Source organism: Lonchura striata, chromosome 15 (assembly GCF_050655825.1).
Source record: "Lonchura striata isolate lonStrDom1 chromosome 15, ASM5065582v1, whole genome shotgun sequence".
NCBI classification, from domain to species: domain Eukaryota; kingdom Metazoa; phylum Chordata; class Aves; order Passeriformes; family Estrildidae; genus Lonchura; species Lonchura striata.
In genome coordinates this window covers 12,759,745-12,787,205 of record NC_140717.1, presented here as the reverse complement: position 1 = coordinate 12,787,205, position 27,461 = coordinate 12,759,745, and the positions used below count along the sequence as shown (strand labels likewise).

The 27,461-nt window shown below is 47.9% G+C and overlaps 2 protein-coding genes across 4 annotated transcripts in view; one reads left to right on the top strand and one right to left on the bottom strand.

Annotated features, from left to right (window-relative positions):
* DAO (D-amino acid oxidase) overlaps window positions 1-23,838 on the top strand; it is a 27,109-nt gene extending 3,271 nt beyond the window's left edge. The window contains exons 4-11 of one of the 2 annotated variants that reach the window (XM_021544681.4): window positions 14-90; window positions 480-545; window positions 889-943; window positions 1,377-1,481; window positions 1,951-2,033; window positions 3,500-3,617; window positions 4,155-4,253; window positions 18,635-23,838. In XM_021544681.4, the coding sequence (XP_021400356.4) occupies window positions 14-90; window positions 480-545; window positions 889-943; window positions 1,377-1,481; window positions 1,951-2,033; window positions 3,500-3,617; window positions 4,155-4,253; window positions 18,635-18,817 (786 nt within the window). In that variant the 3' untranslated portion in view covers window positions 18,818-23,838. Of the gene's footprint in view, window positions 1-13; window positions 91-479; window positions 546-888; window positions 944-1,376; window positions 1,482-1,950; window positions 2,034-3,499; window positions 3,618-4,154; window positions 4,254-4,584; window positions 6,305-18,634 lie in introns of those variants that run through there. The other variant, XM_021544682.4, reaches the window with a different exon arrangement.
* SVOP (SV2 related protein) lies at window positions 7,967-27,461 on the bottom strand. Of its 2 annotated transcripts, XM_021544679.4 has the most exons (16): window positions 26,339-27,461; window positions 24,054-24,214; window positions 22,778-22,863; window positions 21,727-21,825; window positions 20,366-20,437; window positions 19,890-20,014; window positions 18,069-18,132; window positions 17,403-17,528; window positions 16,314-16,442; window positions 15,906-15,979; window positions 15,556-15,632; window positions 14,285-14,392; window positions 12,889-13,000; window positions 12,562-12,643; window positions 12,245-12,334; window positions 7,967-11,807 (listed from the first exon to the last, which is right to left on the bottom strand). In XM_021544679.4, the coding sequence occupies exons 1-16, from the start codon at window positions 26,371-26,373 to the stop codon at window positions 11,619-11,621; spliced, it is 1,629 nt and encodes a 542-aa protein (XP_021400354.2). In that variant the 5' UTR covers window positions 26,374-27,461; the 3' UTR covers window positions 7,967-11,618. The 2 variants fall into 2 exon arrangements, with proteins under 2 accessions (XP_021400354.2, XP_021400353.3); XM_021544678.4 differs by lacking the exon at window positions 26,339-27,461 and having other exon boundaries at window positions 24,054-26,114.

The following is a 27,461-nucleotide window of genomic DNA, read 5'->3' as shown; positions in this document are numbered from 1 at the left end:
TTCTCTGCTGTAGGACCCATCCTGGAAGAACATTGTCCTGGGATTCAGGAACTTGACACCAAAAGAACTTGAACTCTTCCCTGGTTACAGGTATTTTTCACTCAGGTTTTTGGAGACTCAGGTAGGACAGTCCTGGATACCTCCTGAATACAGCCCTGGCATGAGGCAGTGGGACAAGGAACTGCAGGCACAGAAATGTCCTCACTTCTTTAAAATTGCTTCCCTCCAAATAAATATGAAACAGCTTAAATAGCCAAAAAAGCAGCAACCCAGCACAGAAACCATTTCAGCTCCTCTCTCACCTCACCTTTCCTAAGTGTCAAAATAGGGGAGGAAAACCAGAAGGTGTTTTATGCTGTAAAAAGGGAGGAAAGATCATACACTCACATGAGGAGGGTCCCAGATCCACAGTGGCTGTCAGGAATGTTGGGGCAGGAGGCTCCTGTAGGTCCTCACAGCCTCCTCTCCTCCCGTTTCAGCTATGGCTGGTTCAACACGGCGCTGATGCTGGAGGGCAGGAGGTACCTGCCCTGGCTCACCAACAGGTGAGTGCAGCTGCTCCTGTTTCCTCTGCTGCAGGTGTGGATTTTCATCCTGCACATCAGGATAGGATAGGCAGAGATGCATCCCCAGGAAACAGGGAAGAGGCTCTGGAATTCCTATTCGTTGCCCCAGTGGGGTAACACATTAACAGTGAGCCCAGGAGTGTATTTATTGCATGACAAAAATGAAAGTATTGGGATACTTGGAGCTGCATCCAAGTGCTTTTTGGCTTTGGAAGAATTTGGGGCTTGGTTTTATTCCTATAATTTCTAATGCTGAGGAGGTGTCCTGGTATTGAACATTTGCTTTTAATTTGCCAGTAACAGATGAATTTGTGCTTCCCAGGCTGACGCAGAGGGGAGTCAAGTTTTTCCATAAGAAGGTTGAATCTTTCCAGGAGGTGAGTGGGGATGTGGAGCCAGGGCAGAGGGCACAGCCCCATCCCAGAGTGGAGCAACAGCATCCAGCAGGCAGGTGCTGCTCCAGGATATTCCTTGGCATGAGTGATGGGCCAGGGAACAGCAGCAAGACTATGGCAAGATCCAGGAAATAAATCCTACCAGGAAAGATAAAGGGTCTTGGGTATTGAGGGATGGTTGACAGAGGACAGGGTAGAGCATTCATCCAGCATGGATTGGCAGCTTTCCCTGGAATGGCTTGGTGGCACACATGGGATGTCAGCAGGAGCTGGCTGGGGAAAAAGCTGTGCCCTGGATCTGGCTCTTATGGTTTATCCATTTCCTGGCTGTTGGAAAGAGCACTTGGCTCGTTTGGAAGCAGGAATGTTGTGCCTCTGTGGCAACATCCCTGTGTGCTGCTCCCTCTCTCCTCAGCTGTTTTCCCAGGGTGTGGATGTGGTCCTAAACTGCAGTGGGATTCGCTCAGGGGACCTGCAGCCCGACCCAGAGCTGCAGCCTGGTCGGGGCCAGATCATCAAGGTGAGCTGGGGCAGCCCTGGGGGCTTCCCAAAACCCCATCTGTTACCACGAGGAGTGTCTGTGGCCTCTGGGGAAAACCATGGGCTTGTGGCTGGATCCACACTGGGATCAGGTCCTGACTCCCAGCAAACACTGCTCATGTGAAGCCAACCAGGATCCCATTCCTGGTTCAGCTGTGGGAATGCCCTCAGCCTCCAGCCTGTTTCTCCATAGGGAGAGGGCTGGGGGAGGTCAGAGGCACAATGCTGATAATAAAAAGACAGCAAATCTTTGGGAGAAGATGGTGATTATTTGGAGAAACACAGCTCCTCCCTACTTGCACTCCTGTTTTCCCATCTTCCCAGGGAAGCCAGCACAGGGAACACCGAGCTAAGGGAGGGTCCCATATCTGGATCCTCATGTCCCTCCTGCTGCCCCCTGAGCCTGGCACCCACTCTCCAACTCTGACTTCCTCCTCTTCATCTCCCAGGTCCTGGCCCCGTGGGTGAAGCATTTCATCATCACTCACAACTTGAAATCCGGGATCTACAACTCGCCCTACGTCATCCCGGGGTAGGTGACGATGGCCGAGGCAGGGCTGGTTGACACCAGTGACATTCCTCTGTCAGTGTCCCCAAAGCCTGGTCTGGGACATGGCTCTTGCTGTGTTTGCCAGGTTTGGCTTCGTCCCTGGTGCTTTTCTTGCTGTGAGGGAGGAGAGCAGAAGGATGCGGGCAGCAAAGCGAGGGAGCTCCCAGTCGGCACAGAGAGCACCCTGCACCACGGTGCTTCCATGTCCTGTCCTTTCTCAAGGACCAAATCCCACCAAAGCAAACTCCATCCTGGCCAAGTCCCCAGAACAGCCAAACACCGACAGGGGAGTGGATATTTTGGGGGAGATCTTTTGTTTTCTCATTTGTAGCCAGTTTTATTATCAATGCTGTAGGCCAAACTGTGGCGCAGCAGCTCAGGGTGGGGAAAGGCACTGCTGATCCCATAAAAACAGGGCAGGAATTCTTTTACTTCAACAAAACCCCCCTGGAAAATCTCAGCCTTCCCCTCACTGTCCCCTGAGCTGCTGGTGAGCTGAGGGGGCATCTCACTATGTTTATCATGGAATATCCTGAGCTGGAAGGTACCACAAGAATCGAATCCAACTCCTGGCTCTGCCCAGGGAGCTACACCATGGGATAAATAAATCCATCTGCTGTTCATCCCATCTCTGCTTCCTCCCAAGGGGCTGCAGCGACCCTGCTCTGGCAGTGGAGAGGGGTCTTTAAGCTGGAATTTGAATGCTGCATCTCTGGCACTTCCTAGTGTCCTAATATTTCAGGTTTAGGCAGTAAGCCAGGATGTAAACAGGAGCTTTGCAGGCTCACAGTGCAGCATATTCTGAGTGATTCCTGATCACAGTCCCAGGCACTGATGAATTCCTCTGCCTGTGCTTGTTTTAGCTGGAGCTGTCAGAGCTGGGCACTGGGCTGATCCCAAAGGAAGAGCTGGATCCAGTTCTCATGTGGAGGGCACCCCTTCCCTGCTGGACAGCTCAGCCCTGGAGGGTCCCTCCTTTTCCTTTTGTGCTTCCCAATGATCAAGGAAGGTTTTGGAAGGGTCCAGCCATACAGACCCCTCCAGGCCCCCCTCAGCCTTAACCTGCCTCTTGTCCTCTGTTAATCCACAGAGTTTGGAGCAACAGCACCACCAATGTCTGTGTTCCCCTCCAGAGCCATCCCGTTCCTTCCAGCTCTTCCTGAGCCAGGCAGGAGCAGACCTGTTTGATAAGGATGGAATTATCTGTCTGCTTTGCCCAGACAGGGAAGGGCTGACAGCATTTAATGAGTGACTTGCTCACGAGCAGACGTGCAGGCACTGCTCTCTGCCTGCTCCACGTGGAAGTTTCTCCCAAAGGAATATTTTGCAGGCTCAGGGTGCAGCAGGATCCAACATCACACTCACACAGTGTCCCTCCATGTGGTGGCCCCACAGGGGACAGTTGGGGACAAGCCACCACTGTGTGTCTCCTTTGGTTCCTGGTGCAGGAGTGAATTCACAGTCCTGGGAGGGATTTACCAGCACGGAAACTGGAGTGAGGAGAACAGTGCCAAGGATCACAAATCCATCTGGGATGGCTGCTGCCAGCTGCTCCCGGCTCTTCAGGTGGGTGACCCAAGTGCCAGCATGGGGCATGGGGAGCTGGGGGGCTCAGGATGCAGGAATGGGTGCTGGGACAAACCACAGGACCTCGGTGTTTCTGTGAGTCAGGGTTTCTGTGTATCCATCATGGATACCTGGGGCTCTTCCACCTGGCTGGGGGACAGGAAGGGCTGGGGCTTCCACTGAGACAAGGTTTATAGAGATAATAATTACTCATGTAGTTGGAAAAAAATAGAACCAGAGCTTTGGGAGGTTCCAGCCCTTTAGAGAAGGGTTGTGTGGGGTGAGGCTGGATTATGCCCACTCCCAGTGCTGCTGTTATTGCCTGGATTAGCAGGAAAGGTGGTGTGGGGCTTTGGCACAAGGATTTGCCTCAGCTCCAGGCTGGCACTGCCATCCCAAATCATTCTGCCTGGAGCTGCTGCTCCAGGATGGGCAGCCCCCTGTTCCTGCTCATCTCAGGGCTCACCTGGTGCTGTGAGGTTTGGCTGGTGGGATTCCAAGGAATGCTGTGCAGGGCTGTTGTGCTTTTGCTTCCAGAAGGCAAAGATCGTCGGGGAGTGGAGCGGCCTGAGACCAGCACGGCCCTCGGTCCGCCTGGAGCGGGAGAGCATCCGCCTCGGCAATCTCCAGGCAGAGGTACCCGCACAGCCCCGGGGCTGAGTGTAATTAATGACCGTGTTAATTGCGCCCCGGGCAGTGATAAAGAAGCCCTGTTCCTGTGATCATCCCTCTCTCCATCTCTTCACCAATAGCGAGGGAATCTTTGAGCCCAGGGATAAATGTCAGAGATACTGAAACAAATTATTGGTGTGGCTGCCCCATTCCTGGAAGTACTCAGGGATCGGTTGGACAGGGCTTGGAGCAACATGGGCTGGCTGGAGATGTCCCTGCCCACAGCAGGGGATGGGACAAGAAGGGCTTTGAGATTCCCCCTAATCCCTGCTGGGATTCTGTGGTTCTCCCCCAGGTGATTCACAACTACGGCCACGGTGGCTTTGGCATCACCATCCACTGGGGCTGTGCCATGGCAGCAGCTCGGCTCCTTGGGAGCATCCTGCAGGAGAAGAGGCAGCTGGCCACTCCCCCAGGGTCCCGCTTGTGAGCACCTGCTCCCCTGGAAAAGGTGACAACAGTGGCTTAGGAATCACAGCAGAAGGATGGGAACAGCACAGGGATACACACACGGGCTGCTCAACCCAGCTCTGGCTCTCAGAGTCTCATTTCCAGGTCGCTGCCATTTTCCAGATGGCTCCACTCCCTCCACAACCTGCCTGGAGGAAGGGCTTTCAGATATGGCCTAATCATCCGTGGCAAAGTGCACCAAGTGCTGTCTGGGATCAGGCTGCAAAGGGCAGGCTGGGTTCAGCTGAACCCTGGACCATCCTGCAGTTCATCTGCACGGGGGGCCAGGATCTGAAACGGAGCTGGGAACACCTGAGGTCTCTGCTGGCTGCTCCAACACCCAGTGTGTAATTAGATTTACAGGCTTCTCCCCAGGAGGCAAAAGCTCCTTAGTAGGAAGAAGCTCTGAGGCTCCCAGGGAAGTAACAGCAGCTCTGGGAGCACGTGCCTGGGTTACACCAGTTTTCCTCACATTCCTGCCAGGACAAATCTCAGGCCACAGCACCTGCTTAGTGTAGCTGGCACCAGACAGCAGCACTTGCCTAAAATGGCCTTTCCAAATGAAGTTTTAGCAACAAAAGCAACTTGTTCCAGCCCTGTGGGCTTGCCAGACTCTATATATAGCAGAGAGCATAAGAAAATAGCTCTTCTTGTCCCTAAAACTCCCATGGCCCTCAGCTTCCCATTTCTCCCAGCCATGGGACACAGCTCAGGAGAGAAGGACTGGCTTGGGAAAGGTTGTGCTTCTCAGAGGAGGAGCAGGACTTTTTGGGGTGTTCAGGGATGCTGTTGAGGACCCAACACACTGTTCTGAAGATGCAACCTGGCTGATCTTCCCATGCTACATGTCTCTCCTGCTTTACAAACCAGACAGGGCACTGGATGGTCAGGAACCCTCAAATCCAAAGGCTGTGGTGAGCCCAGCACAGTGCCTGGCTCACTCTCCTGTGTGGATAAGCCAAGTGTTCCTTACTCATCTGTGGTGCAGCTCCTCTCTCCTGATGACTCCGTGTGCCAGGAATAGCTCAGCAGCGTGGGCATCTCCCTGCTGGGCTTAGCAAACACAGCTGGGCAGGGCAAATTGGGAGCCACTGCCATGCCCAGGCTGTCCAAAGAATTTCCAGCTTCCCTGGAAATGTTGCAGTCACTAGGTAAAGTCAGGAAAAGGAAAATCAAGGCTGGAGAAAATTTCCTGCTGATTAATGGTGAACTCAATGGTCTGTGATCCCACCTCAGGAAAAGCCACTCAGGGGAACTGGATCCCCTTGGTTTCACTTATTCCAAATAGGAGACATTCAGCAGCACATTCTCTGCTGTAAATCCAGCCCCACTTTGGTGATTTTGGGAAAATTCCACTGTATAAACAGGGGTGTAGGAAATAATTGTACACCTGACAATGAGCAGCTGATTCTTGTGATCTCAGAGCCTGCAGGAGCCACTGCCCTGTGACCTCACACGGCCTCCTGGCAAACAGGAATGAGCTGATCTGTGATTTTACTTGCAGGATAATTCTGTTTGTTTTCTAAAGGCCTCAATCTGTGTGACCAATAAAGGGAATGTTCAAATCTCTTGTGCATGATGGTTCTTTCTCTTAGTGATGGCACGGGAAGGGCCTCAAGTGCTGGTTCCACAGAAATGTCCCAGGAGATCACCATTCCATGTCTCCACACACATTTTTCCTAAACATTTCATCCTGGAGGAGTAGGAGTCATCACTCCAGATTCCAAGCAGACCAGGGAACCTGGAATATAAATGTGTGAAGATCTGTGGTTGCTGACAGTCCCCAGGGCATTAAGAACTCACAGAAATCACAGAATTGTGAATTTGGATGGGAAGGGACTTGGAAGATCATCCAGTCCCACCACCCTGTCAGAGCAGGGACATCTTCCACTATCCCAGGTTTCTCCAAGCCCCCTCCAACCTGGCCTTGGACACTTCCAGGGATGGGGCAGCCACAGCTTCCCTGGGCAAATCCCCACTGAGGGATTGAAGTTAATTTTGAGGCCAGGGAGAAGTCAGGGAGTCATGGAATGAGGTCTGGACAATTCCTGCGTGTCCTCTGACACACAAGACACACATCCCATGTCCAGTGTCAGCACATTTTAGGAACTCCCAGTTCTCCACAAGGATCTCCTGTGACACAGAACAAAGCTGGAAGCACATCACGTATCAAGGAAGTCAACAAACAGCAGCTCTGGAATTTGGGAAACTCCAGGAGGGTTTGGACACCAGTCCCAGGGATGCACAGGGTGGGATTGTTGGGGTGTCTGGGCAGGGCCAGGAGCTGGACTGGATGATCCCTGTGGTCCTTTCCAGCTCAGGAGATTCCATGATCCTGAGAATGAGCTTTAGAAATGCCTGAGGATGCCAAAAAGTAACCACAGATGAAAGATTATTGCCCCCAGCATTGCTTCAGCCACACAAACCCTTCTAATTCTCAAATATTCCCACTCCCAGGAAGGAGGCTCTGCATCCCAGGCTGGGAGAAGGGAGATGGAAGCACTCTGGGATGAGAACACCCTGCATTAGCATGAGAAGGATTTACAGCTCAGTTAGTCATTTTGACTCATCCTTCAACCACCTCCTGCCTGTAAATTATTGGGCATCAAAATAAGAATATCAGTGACAGGGAGGAGGAAAATAGGGTTGGGCACTTAATTATGGTTTAGAAAAATGATAGGGAAATTAAGGGTTTATATTGAAATGGAAATTAGCAGGAACCCTCCCCCTGACCCAAAGTCCAGACACATGTGGAGCCACCTGATGCCAGCACACCCAGGGAAGAGGCCAAACTGGCTGGGGTTTAGTGTCCAAACTGAATTAAATATGAAAATCAATTAAAGATTTAAGAGAATTTTAAAAAATGTGGAATCCCAGAATGGTTTGGGTGGGAAGGGATCTTGAGGCCCATCCAGTCCCACCCCTGCCATGGGCAGGGACAACTTCCACTACCCCACATTGCTCCAAGGCTTGTCCAACCTTTCCTGGAACACTTCCAGGGATGCAGCAGCCACAATATTTTGCTGTAATGAGGTTACTTACAATGGGAACAGGGATCCTGTGACTTTTCTTTACATCTAAATACACAAAACAGACAGAAAATGTGTCAGACCTGCAGAGTGCTGAGCCCTGTAGCTCAAACCTCTGAACACCAAGACAAAAAAAAAAAAAAAAAAAAAAAGCAAAGTTATGACCCCTCCTAAACAGCCCCCAGAAGAGCCAAAAACTTATTTCCTGAAAAAACTATTTATTTGTTTAACATAAAATATCTAATGTGGACTTCAACTCTCCAATGCCACATTGGGAACAGGAACCAGAGGAGTATTTTACAACAAGCTTGAGATACACCAAGTTTTTCAACATTAAAATGTAAATCCAGCTTAGAAACTGTACATTCAGACATGGAAACATTCGCTGCTCTTTCAGCAAGTATTTGGGAATGACAAATCATCCCATCCAAGCACACTTGGGGAATTACATTCCCACACCAGCTTGGCTATCTTGGACACTTGGCAAAACCAAATCCCACAATTCTGTTTGAATTCCAAAGGATCTCATTTTCCTGTTTGAAACAAAGCAGTTGCAGTAATTCCTTTACCAGTGAAAAATACCCAGTGTGGAAAAGGACTCTTTGGAAGTTTATTTTGTACCTAAATGGTGCTGCCCTACTGATAAAATCTAGTGGTGATTTAGAACTGGTGTGTGTCAACCCCAGTGTTCTCAGTGAGCAAGCTAAAATGGCCTTCTCTTATTAATTATATGCAAATTCCTGCAAATTCTCAATTCCAGATCTGTTTCTCCAGTGCCCAATGGGCTCCTGCTGAATTCAGCCAGGTGGGATCAGCTGTGGTGGGCTCCTACCTCTCCCTTTCATTCAGCTGATCCAAAGCCCATGGATATCCACAGATTTTCCCAGATTTCAGTGAGCTTTGGATCAAGCTTTAACAAAATCAAAGACCCAGCAACACCAATCTTGGTATTTCTATCATTAAATAGTTTTTTTTTTTTAGTGCAGAATTCATAAAAAGTGAAAAGCAAAAATGCCTTCCATTTTTTGGTTAACACTGTAAATGTCACAGGTTAAAACTGATCTATTCAACAGCATGGAAAATGTTGCATTCCCTATAAAATCTTTACCTGGGAAGTAGCTTATCTGTAGGATCCAGGTGGGCATGAACATATAAACTTCACCTAAAACTCTCTAAAGGCCGTTGAATGCAATTCTTTAAAAATGCTGAATAATTCACCTAAAAAAAATGAAGTGAGATGTGAACATTACCCCTGGGAAAGCAGAATTTTAACTCAAGGCATTGAGTAACAAACTGGCCCATGGTGGGGGGAATTCCTTCGGGCCAGGCCTGTCCTGCACTTTGGATTCTCTGTCACCTCTGCCCAGGCTCAGTTCCAGAATTTTGGGATGCAAACCCAGCTCATGGCAAGCCCAAGGAAGGAAGCATGGAAACACCTGGGGGACTGGAATGGCCTCAAGGGCCTCCACCAGCAGCAGGATGAGGATGGAATGTCAGAGCTGTCATTGGGGGGTGAACAGCCTGACTGTGCACAGGCAAACTCAGCTCCAGGAGATCCCAGCCCAGCAGCTTTTCCAGCCCACTGGCCACACATGTGGGGTGATATCTGGTTAAACCCATCCAGGATCTGCTTCCTCACTGCTATGTTCCATATCCAGCACATCAGAAGCCAGCCCAAGTGAAAGCAGGGGTTCCCCATCCCTGGAAGTGTTCAAGGTCAGGTGTAGATGAGGCTTGGAGCATCCTGATCTAGTGGAAAGTGTCCCTGCCTGGATGAGCTTTAAGGTGCCTCCAACCCAAATCGCTTTGGAATTCTGGCATTCCATGGAACAAGTCCCTCTGGCTTTGCTTCAGGCTGCCCTAGGCACACAGAGGGAAGGACCCAACCCCAGCCTGGCAGAAGGAGGTGAACAAATGAGCTGTGGTTGGTGTCAGTGCCATGAGAGCCCTGTCTGTTTACTGGGATCAGCTGGAGCTTGATTTTGGTGGAGTGTGAAGACACAGGGACAGGGGACACAAAGGGAACCAACCCAGCTGGAACGGACAGAGGGTTCTGTGCCATCACCCACAGCTGAGCCCAGGGATCCTAAGGATCTCTTGGGAGCTGAATTCATTTTCATCTTGCTTGGAAAAGCCAAGTTTGCCTGCTTCCACCAACTTTTCCTGGAATTCTTCACTCACCGTCCTCCAGTGGGACTGGATGGACACTCGGTGCCTTGGCAAACTCAGTTCTCAGCAGAACATCTCCCCTCTCACAATTTCAACCTCTTTGGCCTTTTCCATCAGCCTGAGTCTCCTGGCTGTCTTTAAGGAATTTTCCACTCCCCTCAGTCTCCAAATGAGCAGCCTGGCACTCATGGTGGAGCATTGCAGTGACCTCAAAGCTGTGTCCCTCAGTGACAGCTGTGCCCCACAGTGCTCACTTGTACTGCACCAAACACGGACTTGGAGATCTATTCCTGACCCCAGGAATGGGACCTGCTTCCCAGGATACTTAAAATGTTCAACTGTAAAAATGTGTTGCACATTTACTTGTGTTCAGGTGAGTCACTTGCTCAGACAGATCACAAATCCCCATTGCTCCCACAGCCTCACCAAGTCCATCTCACCCAGATTTGGTTGTGTGTCCCAAGGTCTGGAATCCTGAACATCCACTGAGACCCTGATGAGGCACATCTCAGACCTCTACACATTCCCACAGACTCTGCCACCTGACTTGTGCCCAGGGACAGGTTTGTGACAAACCAGACGAGCTTGTCCTCACCTGAGCTCTGTTACATTCCCTGACAAGAGTGGGATCATCCCTTGAGGAGCCACACCTGAAGGAGGGATGTTCCTCATCCAAGAGCACTACAGATGGGCTCTTCCCATGGTTTTGTGCATTTATTCCAGCTACATTCCTTTGTCAGTCAATGTACAATCAGCAGGAAAGGTCCTGCCCAGCTGCCAGGGAGTGGCTCCATCCCAACAGCAGCTCCCAGCTCTGGCTGCCTCACCATGAGGATGTGCCCAGGTAATGGAGCAGGCCCACACCTGGATCCACACAGAGAACCCCAGGAGTGAGAACCTCCTCACTCCAAGCACCAGACAGAGAGCTAAAGGCCCCTGGCAATGCCAGAGAAGTCCATTCTGCTCCAAGACATGAGGATTTACACATTGGACTCGATGAGCTTGGAGGTCTTTTCCAACCTTAATGACTCTGTGATTTACATTTCTGCTACAAGCTCGCAGCTCTGCAGCAAACACCACCCTCCCTGCTCCAACTACCCACCTGGGATGGGAGAAACAGTACGCAATCAGTTTCCAAGCAATCCACTCTCCAGGAACAAAACCCAACTGGAAAGCCTAGGTTGGTTTGATGGAACCACATTTTGGTGATGGTTTTGATGGCTAAAAGTGCAAGGCAGGCATTTCATCCACAGTGGTAGGGATGGAATCCACCCTGTGCCAGGCCAGGGAACACCCTAAAGATGAACCTCTTGGTTTTAGGCATCAAGAGCTCAGTGTTTTAATGACAGCTTATGCTGGGCTGCAGTCACTTGGCATTTGCTTGGCACAGGACATTTTAAGCTGAAGAGCTGACCATGCAAGCACGACAGACTGAAGAGAAACCCCTCCTGCTAAACTTCCAAGGGTATCTGCATCAAAGGCTTCTCCATCCAAAAAATTTTTTATGAGTGTGAGCAAAGAGCAGCAGAAACACAATTTGCTGAGGTTCAACCCCAAACTCCTGCAGTTTGACACGTGAGGATGGCAGTGATGGTGGTCAGCTTTCCATGCTTCAGGCTCGGAGGTTTTGTGAGACATCTCGCTCCTATCCTTCACTCTTCCAGCAGGTTTCCGTGTCCCATCATTCCTGTGATTCCCCTGGGGAATGAGATCCTCTGCCCACCATCTCCTGGCCCCATTCCTTGTGGCTGGACTCCTGCAGGCCACGGCCCTTGGTCTCGATGGGCAGGAAGCAGGAGGCCAGGGCAGCCAGCAGGCAGCAGCCACTGTAAACCAGCAGAGTCAGATAGACTGAAGATTCCAACATCACCTGCAGGGAAAAGGCAGGGAATGCAAAACAACACCTCAGCATGGAAATACAGACACTAGTGGAGCAACAGAAATTTTAATTTTAGTATTGGGAATAAAGTTTAACTTGAAGATTCCGGAAAGGAGGGAGATTATAGATTGTGCTAGGACAATGGACAGTGGTTTTAAACTGTCAGAGAGGAGGATTAGACTGGATTTTAGGAAGGAATTCTTCCCTGTGAGGGTGGGAGCTCCTGGCACAGGCTGCCCAGAGGAGCTGTGGCTGGCCCATCCCTGGAAATATCCAAGGACAGAGCTTGGAGCAACATGGGATAGTGGAAGAAAAGCAGGTTCTATATCCCCTTCATAGAATCATGGAATTGCTAAAGCTTGAAAAGACCTCCAAGATCATCAATCCAAGCTTCCTGTGCCTCCAGTTTCAGAGGAGAAGGGATTTACCTGTGCAATGAATGGGGTTATGAGGGCTCCCACTCTGGCCATTCCACTGCATGTTCCCAGGCCCAAAGCACGTGTGGCTGTGGGATAAACCTGTGGAAAAAACATCATCCCATCAATCCCAGTGGGAAATTTTCCTCCTTCCACTCCTAAATCAATGAGAATTAGTAAGTGGTGCCACAGCACATTGTCAGACAATGACAATGGGATTTACAGCTCCAGCCTGGGGTGAGGTACATTGGGAACAGGTCATCAGTATTACTTTCCCACCCTGTTCTCATTCCCCTTGAATATTCCCATCACTGTAACAACCCCCTTACCTCAGGAGTGTAAACATAGGCAGCCTGAAATCCTCCTGAAATAAAAGCTCTTGCAATGAAGAGCAGCACAGTAAGAACATTTCTGTGAGGAGAAAGAGGAGAGCAGAGTTTGGGAATGTTAAGTACAATCTGCTGGGTTCACTTGGAATTCACTTTCACTTCCCTCCCAAATTCTGGCAAGAAAACCCAACCCCAGCCTTAAATCCTTCTCCAGCTGAGCACGACCATCGCACAGTTTTTCAAACCACCACTCCCAGTTCTCCCACCAAAACCAAGAGAGGACATGGAGAAATCCTTTACTCCAGCTGTTCCCTGTGCTGGACTCACCTTCCAACACAGAGAAAGAGCAGGAGGCTGCAAAAGGAGAAGACAAGGAAGGACAGGGCCATGGTTTTCTTGCGGCCAATGCGGTCGATGATCCACAGGGTCACCAACACCCCTGTGGGAAGAGACCAGGAGACCCTTGGGAATCTGGCAAAGAGGGGCTGCAGCAGATTTCACACAGTTTAGATTGGAAATTTTGGCCTCTCTTTCCAATCCTTTGCTGGCCCCAGGCAAGGCTGTGGGATAGATTGCTGCTGGTGTCATGTGAAAACAGGAATTCTGTGTCCCAGCTGCTGAGCCCTGCTACATGCTCCACAAATCCACACTCCCATCCAGGGATTACTGATGTGAATGCCTAAAACACCTGCTCATGGCTCACTGGAAGAACTTCTGTTCAACTTCTGGCCATTGTTCCCTGCTGGATTTAAGAATGTGGTATTTTCTTTCTGTTCTGTTATTTAGATGTTTCACCAAATTATTTATTCTTTGCTTTTTGATCGGAAATAGATCAAGCTCAGGAAATCTCACTATTAAGTCTTCCCTCCAATGCAATTTTTCCAAATCCTTTTAAAAGCTAATGCACAGTAGGAGTGGGGATTATTCCAGCATCAGTGTCACATCCAGAGATATCCTGTCAGTATTTCTCACTCCCACCTCAGTGTGTGTGAGGATCAAACCAGACCTTGCAGCCACAGCACCACTCCAGGCACCCACTCTTTTTTCCTGGGTATCCTTTCCAAAATGCCTGTTTGGCAGCACACTCCTCTTAGGAATGACTGTGCATATTTCTCAGTCATACTTGCAAATTATCATTCATTAAATGGCTTTTCCTTGAGCTTTTAGCCCTGAAATTATGATCCAGGAGAGTGAAAACATCCTGATCCCTGTCTCTGGTGTTGTTTCAATCACATTAACATTGGGAGATCCCCTCCATCTGAAGGATCAATGGCTGTTTCACATATTTTGCTTGTCCTGTGCCAGATTGTCCATTGAATTTTGCTGGAATTGCCTGAAAAATCACAGGATCAGGACTGAGGATGGACACAGGGTTTGAGGGAGCAAGGTCTCCCTCAATTTACTGTACCCATCATTCTTTGAAAATACTTCTGGAAAGTCACCTATGGATAGAAATTCCAGTGTTTCTGCCCCTTTGATTGAGTTGGTTTTGCTCCTCCTGAAGTGTTGCTGGGTTGGAACAGAGAGGAACCATTCCAGAGCAATGATTGATTTTTTTCTGGAGTGATCCCAAGGCAGGGAGAATCCACAGCTACAGCAAGGAGCTCTGAGTGCTGTGGGAAGCATCAAGCCAGACATCCCAGTCCCTCTGCTGCTGCCAGAGCCCATTCCCACACCCTGAGCCATTCCAAGGAAAAAAATGGAGCTTCCCATTGCTCCTTACCAGGGAATTCTGACAGGGTTGTCCAGAGCAGGTCAGTGTAATCTTCCTCTGTCAGGTACTCACAGGTCAGGCTGCACTTGGCTTTTACTTCTTGCCTTCTGCTGGATACTGCAGGGGAAAAAAAAAGCACAAATATTCAATATATTTTAAGCAAACTCTTCCCTATTTACCCTTCCTGCTGGGTCTCTCATTTTTACTGCTGAAATTTAGGAAGGGATGAGCTGGAAGAACTGGTATGGATTCACACCCACCATCCCTTAAAATACTTCTGGGAAGTTGTTTGGGGATAGAAATTCAAGTGATTCTGCCCCTTTGATTTAATTGTTATTCCTCTTCTGAATGCCTGCAGTGCTGCTGGGATAGAATTCAGAGTCAGAGGGGCAATGAAGAGCAATGCTTGCTGATTTTGCCTGAAAACACTGAACATTTATAATATTTTCTGTGACAGGATGTCTCAGCTCAGTGAAAATTTCATCTCCTTATCAGCTGTACAGCCTGAATTATTTTCCAGTACAGGGCTCAGGACAGAACTAACTCCAATAATTCAGTTTCTCCCAACACAAATTTGGATCCCAATGCTTCCTACACTCTGAGAATACTCAACAATCCCATGTCCTCATAAAAACAAGGGGTTTTAGGGGCTACATCCTCCTCTGAGGAGGCAAACCTGAGTCAGAGCTCTCAGAGCTCATCACTGCTGTTCAACCCTGGAATTTCCCCATCCACCTTTTATAATTTCCCAACTTCCAGGCAGTTTTCCCTAATTACAAATGTTCTGAATGCAATCATTCCTCCCCTGGGGAGTCAAACTCTTCAAGCTTCTTCTTAACTCAGTCAAAGCACCTTTTTTTCCCCAAAAAAAAAAAAAAAATTCTGTAACACAGAAGATGTTGATTTCCCAACATTATCTTTTTTCTCAGCAGGTTTTCCCATCTTGAGAACCCAGGAGCTCCACAGCAGCAGTTTCTCTCTCTCAGAACTAATTAGACCTGTGAAATCTGCAAACTTGTATTTATTCAATCACCTTTTTTTCTTTATCAAGAGGAACAGATAGCAGGTCTGCCCTGAAGGTTGTCTTCCTGTTTGACATTTTGGGCTCAAAACCACTGCAGGACCTCTCTGCACTGGGCAGAGATGAGGAAAAATTTAAAATAAACTTAAAACTCAGCCACATTCCTTTTCCAAACCACCAGCAGAAGGTGATCTAATAAAAAATACTCTAGCAGTTTTAACAGGACATATTTAAAAAGAAAAGATGGAGAAATACTCACTGCTGCAAACATCTCCTGCTTGGAAGAACTCTGTAGTTAATAAAACTAACCCATAATATGAAAAAGCATTGGAAAACCTGCAAGGAAGCAAATGAGAAAGGAAGTTTCAGCTGGTCCAACTTATAAGAAACAAAAATCCTACCTCAAAACTATTTCAGCATTTAGAAAATTAAAGGGCAATTTGATTTAGAATGCTTGCATGGTTGAATAAATTACAAATCAATACAGGCTGGGGTTTTTTTTGGTTGGTTGTTTTTTTCTGAGGAGGAAGTTGCTGCATTTGAGTAAAATCCCTTCAGTAAAACCCATTTAGAGCTGTGCTGGCACTGAACCTTTAGGTTTTCTCTTACCAAATAAACCAGAGCAACAAGGTGGTCCAGCGGAAATGGGGGGTGAAAAGATCCCTCATTTTGCCTCGGTCCTCCTGTTGGGAACAAGCAGAATTTGGGTGATGATGGGCACCTAAAGTGTTAAATTTCATCCTGTCTCATGCATTCAGATCCAGGAATTCTGACCTGAGCTTTTCAACAACCTCAAAGATTGGTCTTCTTTAATAATAGTGAAGTTAAATAACATTAAAGCCCACTTTAAAACTGTTTTTCACTTCCAAATGAGAAATTAACTCTTCCTCAGTGGGAAAGAGATCTAAATGATCAAACCTCATTTCTTCTGCCTAGCTGAGACATTAAAATTGAACAGCACGTTGATGATTTGCTTACAAACCCCCTCAGTTTCACTGTTCTGTGACCTGTACGTACCTGCCTGGAAACCACCAGTTTTCCCAAGGGCATTGGAGCTCCATTTTCTGTGGCAATCCTCTTCAAAGTGGCCAGAGCTTTCTCCTGGTTCCCAGACAACACATCATACCTGGCACTTTCTGGCAGCCACTAAGGGAGCAGAGCAGGTCACACATACAACCAATAAAAATCCCAATAAATTTCAATAAACTCCGGCATTTTCCTTGGGGGAATCTCAGTGACTTCAGCAGATTCTCACATGACAGAGGATTAGAGAGCTAAGCTTGAAGAATTCCAAGGAAGAATTCCAAGGATCATCTCATCAGGCTTTAAAAACTGCAAGCCCCCACTTTCCCCACCAACTCAGAACCCTTTCCCTTCCACTCCTTTGGGTTTATCCCTGAAAGCTGCTGGGAATTTTTGCAGTTTTTTTACATTATCCCTTCTGTGTAGGAATGGCAAAGCATCCAGGGCAGGTAACAAGATGCTCCTGGCATTCCAGAATTTATGGGTTTAAGCTCCTTTTAATTTAGAACAAGCTTGTGATCATCTGGATAACTGCAGATATTTCTGAAAAACTAAGGAATAAAAAAGGCTGCCAAACCACCTGACAAGGACATTTATCTATGAGATTGAGTGATTGGCAAAGATATCACCTAATAAATAATAAAATAGATCACTGAAGCTCAGGTTTAACTTATTTTGGGATCTGGCCTGCACTCTGAAGTTTCTATCCCTGATTTTAAGGAAATTGATTCTAGAATTGACAAAATCTAAAGAGAATTTAGGGAAATAGCAACAGCTTTTGATAAAATGTTGATTCAACTGAGATTAGTTGAAACAAAATTATTAAATTGGAGAGGGTCCCAGGCCTGATTTCACCAAATTCCAGCTCTCCATTGTCCTCCAGCCATTACAGTCACATCAATGCAACTCTCCCTGGAATGTTTTTCCCAGCACCCTGTTGAAGCTGCATTTTTTGGTCATTATTTCAGTTATTTCATAGAAGACATCACCAGAGAGCTCAAAACTGTCCTGATTTCCTTCAGCTGGGGCACAGAATGGGGTAGAGGAATGGGAATTGCCGGAATCCACATGGGGAATACCTACAAAACACAGGCCAGCAAAGAGCAGGAGTGGGAGGGCAGAGAGGATGAGGAGCCAGCGCCAGCCGAGCGTGGGCATCACCACCACTGCCAGGAGCACTTCAAACACAGTCCCAAGGGCCCAGAACACCTGCAAGAGGGAAAACCAACAGAAAAAAAATGAGGAATGGAGTGCTCCCAAGGCCTCTTCTTTGGAACATTCCAGGCTGTGCTCACCAGGGATGGCTGGAGAGAGAAATTCCAGGGGTGTGAATTCTGCCTTAAAATACTCCAAGGCCAAAATTCTGCCCTGAGTGACTTTGACAGGTTTGGATGAAGATGTGGAGCTGAATTTAGCACTGGATTTTTGGAGCTGTCAGCTCTCCAAATCCTTCACTGAGATGCTTTTCACCACAAAATCATGGACACTAAAATGGCCCCCTTGTTCTCACTTTGAAGCCCTGGGTGCAAAATAATTTGGAAAAAGGCAAATTGAACACCAAGAGTGGAGTGTGACTGGAAAACTTTCTGCTGCTTTTGGAGCTGGGCTGGTACCAGAGCTCAGCAGTGACTCAGCTCCACACCAAGGCCAGGTCTGGTTGCAGCTCTGAGAGGATTTCCAGGCAGGAGGATGGAAGGGATGTGACCACCAGAGGATTTGTCCCTTGAGAATCAGAATGCACCCACTCACCTCTATTAATAAAATGCACTTTGCTCTGGCTTTCATTGGAAGGAACTCAGCATATAAAGTTACCCTAAAAGAAGACACAGAGAGGAAAATGTCAGCATAGAGAGGGAAATGCCACAGGTTCAAACATCCCTTTTGCCTTTTAATAAAACTGCCAAAATCAGAGCAGCAACTCAAAGCTCTCCCTATCCTCAGAGCCAGCCAGGCTGTGACACTGGCTCACATCCTTTCACCCAGAACAAACCCTTTAACACTGCAGGAGAGGACACAGTTTGCTCTTTTTCTGTGGTTTCCTGGCCCCACAGTCATCACTTAAATGCAGATCTTGATGCTCATGTTTTCATAGCCCTGCTCTGAGCCAGAGCACCATTGGAAATACCATTTTATCTGGTATTTTCAGTGTGGTCCATCAGAATTCAACACAAACTCTTGCTGGATGAAGAATTTCTTCAGGGCTTTACAACTGGCTCAGAGAATTCCCATCCATCTCCTGTGCCAGGGTTCAATTCTCCAAGAAGGGAATACTTTCATGTCACTGATATAAAATAATTTGCATTCTTTTATTGTAGGATTCAAAGAGACTTTGTTTCATGCCTGTGCCAAGGAGTGATGGCAAAGCTTCTCCAGGAGGAATTTCTGAGGAGGAATTCAGGCAGCAGCCAGTCCAGGCTCTGTCATCTCTTTCAAACTGGAAAGGTTTGGCTTTTCACTGTTTGCATTCCATTGACTCAGTCTGTTCCTGCTTCCTTTGAGGTTTGGGAAAAAATTCCTACTAACTTAAAGAGTGGATTGATCTCTGAGGAGCTGCCCAGTTTGTGGAAAGCAGGAAGTTTCACACAGCATTTCATTCAAGTAGAGATCCAGAGAACTCAATCACATCTTAAAGTGTAGCTCAGGTCCCTCTGCAGTGCAGAGAAAACAGGAGCTGGTGAATGACCCCAGCAAAAGAAGGACATGGAATTGTTGGAGCCAATCCAGAGGAGGAAATGACACTCATTCCGTGGAAATCCAGGCACTCACCTCCAAAATCACACAGCTTATAGAAAGGAACTACTTTTCCTGCTTCATCCATGTTTACCCCTCTGTCAAATAAATCCCTGTTATAGTCAGAACAGGAAACAGACTCAGGGAGGATGGGATCCACTTGGAGATCTGTAACTGGCTCTGTTTTTTCTCTCATGAAGCCACAGAACCTCAGTGAGCCAAGTCCAGTGGCCCTGGCTGGCTCTGGGACCTGCAGCTCTGGGTTTTTATCTGGGAGTGGCCATGGAAAAGCCACTAGGAAGGAATCTGTGATCCATCAATCCAAGCCAGGCTCTGCCTGCTCCAAAATAGCACCTCCAGAAGGCAAAAAAAAAAAAAAATTATTGGTAAGGATAAAAGACTACAGAGAGAGAGAATGGCTGTACCCTTCCCCTTAACATTTATAATTAAAAGCCTAGAGCAAGGTTATTTATTGCAGGTGGAAAATTTATGGATCCCTCTCTTCAGTGAAAGGAAGCACACAATGATAGAGAAATATCCTGACACTTCCTTTTCCTTCTGAGCCATCCCAGTGCTACAGGTCTGGGCTGTGTGGGTTTGAAATTCCAGCTCAGGGTGAGAAGGAGAAGTTCAGGCTCTGACTGAACAATAATCTGGGGTTTTACAATCAGACTCAGGGCTCAGCTCTGCTTCTAAAACCTGCTGTTTAAGGCATGACCTGCCTTGCAACAAGACCAAGGTTTGGGGTGGCTGAAGAGAAACAAGAGTTCAGTTCTACAGAAGAATTTTATAAGAAAGAAAGAGAAATGAGGAAATTTGGACTGGTGAATATTTACTTACGACTGAGGCACTCCTCCAATCCCAAAGCCCACCAGGCCCCTCAACACCAGGATCCAACTGTAAATGGGAGCAAATCCACTGAGGATCCCGTAGTAGAGAGTCCACAATACACTGATCTTCAGGCCCTGTGTTCAGCAAGAGATAAAAATCACTGTAACACAAATCAAAGTGTAAAACAGAGCTTCAAGTGCCTTCTATTTCATAGGAGCTCAGTTCTGGATGTCTTAGTGCTGCTTTGTACACGTGGACATTTGGGAATTTGGAATCCTGGAATGGTTTGGGTTGGAAGGGACCTTAAAGCTCATTCCATTCCAGGTGCAGGGACAGTTTCCACTATCCCAGGTGCTCCAACCTGGCCTCAAACACTTCCAGGGATGAGGCAGCCACAGTTTCTCTGGGCACCTCATGCCAGTTGCACTGAAATGTCCATGCTGCAAAAATATTGGGATATATCCCAGCAGGCGCTGCAGACTTACTGTTTTTCTCCCATATTGGTCTGAAATGTTTCCCCAGAGCGTGGAGCTGGACATCATTCCCACAAACACCACCTGTGGAACAATAGGGAAAAAAAATCTTTCCCTGAACAAGTGAAAATTCCAATGTGACAGACATAGAACACAAACTTCCAGTGAAATCAGAACATTTCAGCCCAAAATAGAGTGAGATGTGCGGGAGGTCAGAGAATGGTTTGGGTTGGAAAGAGCCTTAAAGATCATCCAGTTCTCTCTGGGTTGGAGCAGGGATCAACAAGGTACCTCCTCAAGTCAGCTTTGCAATAAAAGATCCATCAGTGACAGCCCAGAGAATCCCAGTCTGGCCTGGTCTGGGAGCACTGGTATTGTCCCACTGTGAGTCCAGCCTAGAAGACAAAGAGCTCTCCAGCTCCATGGAAAATATTCCTGAATAAAAGCTGAGGAGCTGTTGGTGGAGATCTGCAGGACAGAGCTCTCCTCCAGCCTCCTACCACCATCCTCAGCAGCTCCCAGATTTGAATGGAGATAAAATTACACCTTAAAAGTTTAGGAAAGTTTGAAGTGTGAAAGAAAATGTCCCTGAAGATTTTTTCAGAGGGGACACTCCTGCGCTGAGCTGCACTCAGGGATGGGCGATTCATGGGATTCAAGGACACCATTTCATTCTGCTGAGCATTTTAGCCATTTTACACAATCAAACAAAGGGCATTAAAAACTCAAGGACAGAGAAATTCAGGGAATAAAGTCCCTGCATTCATCAGCAGCCTATGCTGAGAGAAGGGTTCCCAAATTTATTTTCTTATCCCTAAAGGCATTGCAGGATTCCAACATCACAGCACCATCCTTGGAGTTGGTGTTATAAGATCTCTGCTTCCAAAGATCAATGGATAATCCCACAATTATTTAGGCTGGAAAAGACTTCTGATATCATTGTGTCCAACCTCAAAAATCAACTGTTTGTTCTCTGTCAGGGCTCTCAGCATGTCAGAGAGCTTAGATATGGGGAGAGAGAAAGATTTGCAAGCAAGATAATAAAAATTTACCCATTTCTTTTTATTATTATTAATCCAAAGGGTTGAATTTTAGGATGAATCTGAGTGAATTCATATGTTTGCCTGGAAATTAGATGAAACTTCAAGCCTGAAAGCTGCAAAATGCCCTCAGTTCTCACTGAGTTTCATTACTTCAATCTTTAAAAAAACTCCTACAAATCTTTTTTTAAAACCTCCTATAAACTTCCAAGCTGAAGGCAATCTGCACAGGCCACGAGGAGATTTTAATTTTGGGGATACAAAGCAAAATGTCTGGATAACAATGATGGCAAAACCTCAGGGAAGACAGGAGCTGTCAGGTATTTTTCCTACCGAGGTGAGCAATGCAACCTGCCAGCTGGGTAAGCGCCACTCACAGTGCAGCTGAGGAGCAAGGATACTTAAAATCATCATTTCCATGGCATCTGCCATCTGCAGGGGGAAGAGAAAGCAAAAATCAACAACTGCCTGCATATCAGGTGGATTTAGGAGTCAATAAGAGGCTTTGGTGACATTTCTGTGACATTCCCGCCTTGTGGTTGAACAAAATGTTTAATATTTAACATTGAAACTAATTTCTGATTGTCAGCACTTTTAGTAACTCTGGCAGAGAGGATTCAAAGAGCTGAACCCAAAGATTTTGAGGAGGTTTGGTTGGTCAGTGACACAGGTTCAGTCACTTCCACAGTGCAAATTCCAGCTTTCAGCTCCTTCACACATGGATTCAGTCAGGACTGTTTAATACCTTGTAACTTATTCCCTTAAACACTCCTGGATTTGCACAGATCACCTGGAAACCAAATTCCACAGCTGATTTAGGATCTACACCATGGCAGATTCCAGCTTTTTACGTGGATAAAAGCCAGGAAATACAGCTCCAGGTAGCAGGATCCTAAAATACACCACAGGAGGTGGAACACAGAGCTTCAGAAAGAGCAGAAAAATGGAAACAAAAACTTTTTTGTTGTTGATATCAAAATTAAAAGTGGAAGTTCTGGGTTGCTGTTCCTCTGACACTGAGATTACAGCAATCCTGAATGATACAGACAACTGAGGTGGCAGCTGATGGGAGGAATCTGGCAAAATCACTGCAGGAAACCTCAGGTTCTGCAAGAGCAGCCTGGAATCTCTTTTATTTGAAGCCAAACTGAAGTGGAAAATTGAAATTGTGTTCCAAACCCTGACCTCTAAGAACTTCAGAGACAAAGAAATCTATCATTACCCCTCACAACAAGGCTGAGTGCTGCTGTTAGTTTAGAATTTCCAGTGAAATTCCTGCTTTATTGTACATTTATCTGCTTGGAGACTCTCTGCCCTCATTATCTGAAATTCCCGAGATTCTCTAAGTGATGATCATGTATTGATCCTGATCCCAATTACTTGCCCATGCCAATCCAGTAATGACAGAGAGCTTCCACTGGAACTTCCCAAATCCAATGGCTTCCACTGCATCCTCCACCATGAAAGTATCTGGAAAGAAAACAATTCCAGTTAATTCCTGAGAAAAGCCAGCCCTTGAGAGAGATTGTTCTGGTTTAATTACTAATTAATTGGCTAATCTGCTGAGATCTCAAATATATAACAGATCTGCTTAGTTGTTATTATACAATTCCTACTCAGGAAAATCTCTGTGTTCTTCCAAAGCCAAAATAATTCAAATTTTTCCTAGAATATTTTAATAATGTGGAGGTAAATCAGTATGGCACCCACAAATCCAGCCCATGTTCAGCCTCTTCCTCCTGGGAGTGACTCTTCCAGCCACTGAAATGCAGCTTTCTGTGGGGAGAAACAGTTCTGCCCCAGCCTACAGCAGTGCTGGGAGCTGCAGGGAATATTTCAGTGCAACCTTTCATTGTTTAAATGTAGGTAGAATTTCTCCAAAACACACAAATCTTAAACCCTGCTTCTGTTAAAAATGCTGCTGGTTGTTTCCCACCCACTGAAGGTGCTGAGATGTCTCAAATTTCTTTGCTCAAATGCAAAATGAAACTACAAGAAAGAAAAGCACATTTTGATATTTGAGTTGTTTAAATCAACTGAAGTCTCACAGTCCTAACACTTGCAGCAGTTTGAAAAGGACATTCCACAGGAAAGCTTTGGCTGAGAGCTGTGAGATCCCCACAACACAAACCAGGAGGAAATCAAACAAAATCCAAGGGATAAAGCACAGCAGAGAAATTCACAAACAAGATTAACACTAAATTTTCATGCTGTGCTAAGACAAACCCAAAATTTCTCCTTCCTCCTGAAGCAGGGATGCCTCCAGGCAGGAAACAGAGGCTGAGATGGACATTCCTGTTGTCCTCTAGGAAAAGAGGAGCCAAGAACTCTGCAGATTCATCTCAGCCTTGAAGGAGAGCCAGGTGTAGCTGCTCCAGGAGCTGTGAGCAGCTCCAGAGGGAATTCAGGCAAATTCCAGTGTGGCAGCTGGATACACAACTCCCTCCCAGGAGTATCCAGCACTAGGGACACAAAAAGGAGCAGAGAGAGCATCCCAAAGAGAATGGGCTGATCAAACCACCATCTTCAGGTCTAACACGATTTCCCTGAGTTATTCTTTTTATCTGGACATCCTGAACTTCTCCAAACCTCCTGTACCCGGCTTGCCTGAGATGAAGAGATCCCACAAGCCTCTCCCTGCAGGAAAACAAGAACCTCACCATCCGTGGGGTTGGCGAATTCCTTGGGCACTGCAGCTCCATCCTCCAGCTCCACCGGCTCCAGCTCCGTCCTCACCCCCTCGATCTGCACCTCGTGCTCTCCCGAAATTCCATCCTCCTCCGACCTCGAGCTCTCCCCCGTGCGGCGGAACTTCACCACCCTGAAAGCACAAAAAACTGGGATGGATCCTTCCAGGAGGATTTGCCAGCCGGGGAGGCTTAAAACCCTTTTCCCACCAAGGTTTCTCCTCATTCCCTGCCTCCCTTCTCCACTGGGAACGCTGGGATTTGTGTTTGGATCTGGTTTCCTACGTTGGGATGGGATCTAATCCTTGGGTTCGGACACAGAGGTTGTTACTGTGCTACCCACAAAGTTATAAAACCACAGAGGTCATAAAAATATGATGGAATGGTGCATATTTAATGAGATCCATGTTTGGTGTGCCTGGATTTAATTGGAATTAGGCATTGCTGTGTCACTGAACTGGATTTAATTGGAATTAGGCATTGCTGTGTCATTGAATTTTGGGGGTTTGTCCAGGCAGGAAGAGCCCAAATTCCATTTCCTGAGTTGTTTTTGTGATTAGAAAACCCTGAAATGCACCAGAATTTGAAATACTATTTAGTGAAATGCAATTACTGAGCTCATTCAGGGAATGGATGGATTTTTTATTTTTTTTTCCAGCAGGATGCTGATTCTGTCACTCTGCTTTCATCTTAAACAGAATTATTTAATATCATGCCATTAATGAAATATCTGCATTCTGAGACCAGAATTTGCTATACTGACACAGCTTTGATGTTTTGCTCCCTTCCCACAGAGAAGGTTCTTTTCCCATTTATGAAGTTTCCTGTGGCCAAAGATTTGGGAACAGATCCCTCAAACTTCCTTCACTTTATCTGCAACACAGCAGAACTTTCCCCCTTTGGAAAGTGAAAATCCAAGGGATTTAAGTGAAATTGTTTTGGAAATAAATTATATTATCCCAGAATCGCAGGGAGGGACCTTAAAGATCATTCCAGCTTTGGAGGTGATAGATCCTACAAAATCTGAGAATCACAAATCTAGACTGCCACATTCCTCAGCACAGAAAATAAAAATATAGGTGTAGAATTTAGGGATATAGGACACAAACTGATACAAACACAGGAAAAAACTCCACAGGGATAATTTCTGTTCTATGCTTGCTAAATTTTTCACATCTGGGATATTTCAGGGAGCTGCAACATTTATTTGCAAAATCTCACAGCACCAAAACACCTGCACTAGAAGGTACTGTGGAATGTATTCCCAGGTTTTGGCCTTAAAAATGGGGGGGAAAAGCTTGATAAAATAACCTGTGATAAAATAACCTCTGATTCTTGTCCCTGACAAGCTCAATCCTAACAAAGGACTGGAAAAGAGCTGGAGTTCTCGTCCAACTTAGCAGGAACGTTATGGGACAGGGTGCTCTGTCATTGACAGGAGCTCATGAATATTTAACACCAACTTGAAACATTCCTTCCCTGCCTTGCAGAGCCCCATGATTTATAAATAGGAAATATGTTGCAAAACACCTGAGAATGGAGCATTAGGATAAAAACCAGGTTGGTTTTAAAGGAAGCATTTGGGATTGAGGGGAAAGGAAGGAATTCCCGGGGTTAAAGGCACCAAAGATTTTGTCAGGTTTTGGGGCTGGGTTTTCGCTTTTTTTTAATTTTTTTTTTTTAATTTTATTTTCTTTGCACAGATGCAGCAACCACATCCCCAAAATCAGCATTTTCCTTGTGCAGCAGCAGCGTTTGGTTTTTCAGAAACGCTGGCGATGCCGATGGGGATTTTGGGGTCCCCCGAACCCCCCTTTGGCAGGGCAGGTTCTTGCTCTGCCATTCCTCCCTGGCGAGGAGGAGGAGGAGGAGGATGGCGAGGAAGCACAACGTTATTTACAGCCAAACCCCCCCTGCAGAGGCGATCCCAACGTCTCCTCTCCCCAGATCCCCACGGTTTTATCCCAACCCCTGCTGATTTTTTTACCGCCATCAAATCCACACCGACAACAACAAAAAAAAAAAGAAAAAAAAAACCCACCAAAACAAACAAACGCCAAAAAACCAAGCGAGACGAGTGAATTTATGTAACAAACGGTTCCTGCATCCCTCGGGATGCTCCACCCGGGCACCTCCAGCGGGAAAACGACCTTGCCCGCCGGGGTGCGAGCGGCTTCCCGGCAGAATTCCCTGAATTCCCTGCTCCCCGGCGGGATTGCCGCGGCCGGAGGGGCAGGAGCCCCCCCGGAGCTACTCACGGCAGCTGCTTCAGCTGGAACAAATCCTCCTCCATGGCCGGGCGGCGGCTGCGCTCATCGCTCCCGCATGGCGGGCTCGGGCTGCGGGATGGAGCGGCTGGAGAGAAGGGATGGAGAGAAGGGATGGAGAGAAGGGATGGGGAGAAGGGATGGAGCGGCTAGAGAGGAAGGGATGGAGAGAAGGGATGGAGAGAAGGGATGGAGAGAAGGGATGGAGTGGCTAGAGAGGCTGGAGAGAAGGGATGGAAAGAAGGGCTTGAGGGGATGGAGAGGCTGGAGAGAAGGGATGGAGAGGCTGGAAGGAAGGGATGGAGAGGCTGGAAGGAAGGGATGGAGAGAAGGGATGGAAAGAAGGGCTTGAGGGGATGGAGAGAAGGGATGGAGAGAAGGGATGGAGAGAAGGGATGGAGCTGCTGGAGGAGCTGGACAGCTCCGCAGGACCCGCCGGCCAGCGCGCACCCGCTCCGCTAGGCTCGGCTTAGCTGGGCTCAGCCTGGCACGGCACGGCTCGGCACGGCCGGGCTGCTTTGGCGCGGCTCAGCTCAGCTCGGCATGGTTTGGCTCAGCCTGGCTCAGCTCGGCATGGCTCGGCTGGGTTTAACTCGGCTGGGTTTAGCTCGGCTCGGTTTAGCTCGGCACGGCTCGCATCAGTCCACCCATGGCCGGGCCTGGCTTGGTTCAGCTCAGTGTGGTTTGGCACGGCTGCCGGGCTCAGCTCAGCACGGCTCGGCTCAGCAGGGCCCGGCTCAGCCGCGGCTCCCCCATGGGATCGGCAGCGCCGGGCGAACGCCCCGAGCCCGGGCGCTGCCGCGGCCACGGCGGGCCGTGTCCCCGAGGGTCACATCCAGCGGCACCGGGAACCCCCGGGCAGCGCTGCCAGGGCTGGACACCCTTCCCAGGAGGCTTCTCCCTCAATATCCCAACCGGAGCGCCGGGGGAGCGGCCACGGGGCTCTGCGCCACACGGCTCCGCGCCGCCTCCCTCACGGCGGGGCCGTGAGGGCGGGCAGCGCGGGGGGCTCGGGGCGTCACACCGGGACCGGCCCGTGAGGCGCGGGGCGGCCCGCCGCGCCGGGGCCACGCCGGGAACGGGGCGGTTATCCCGCGAACGGGCCCGCTGTCAC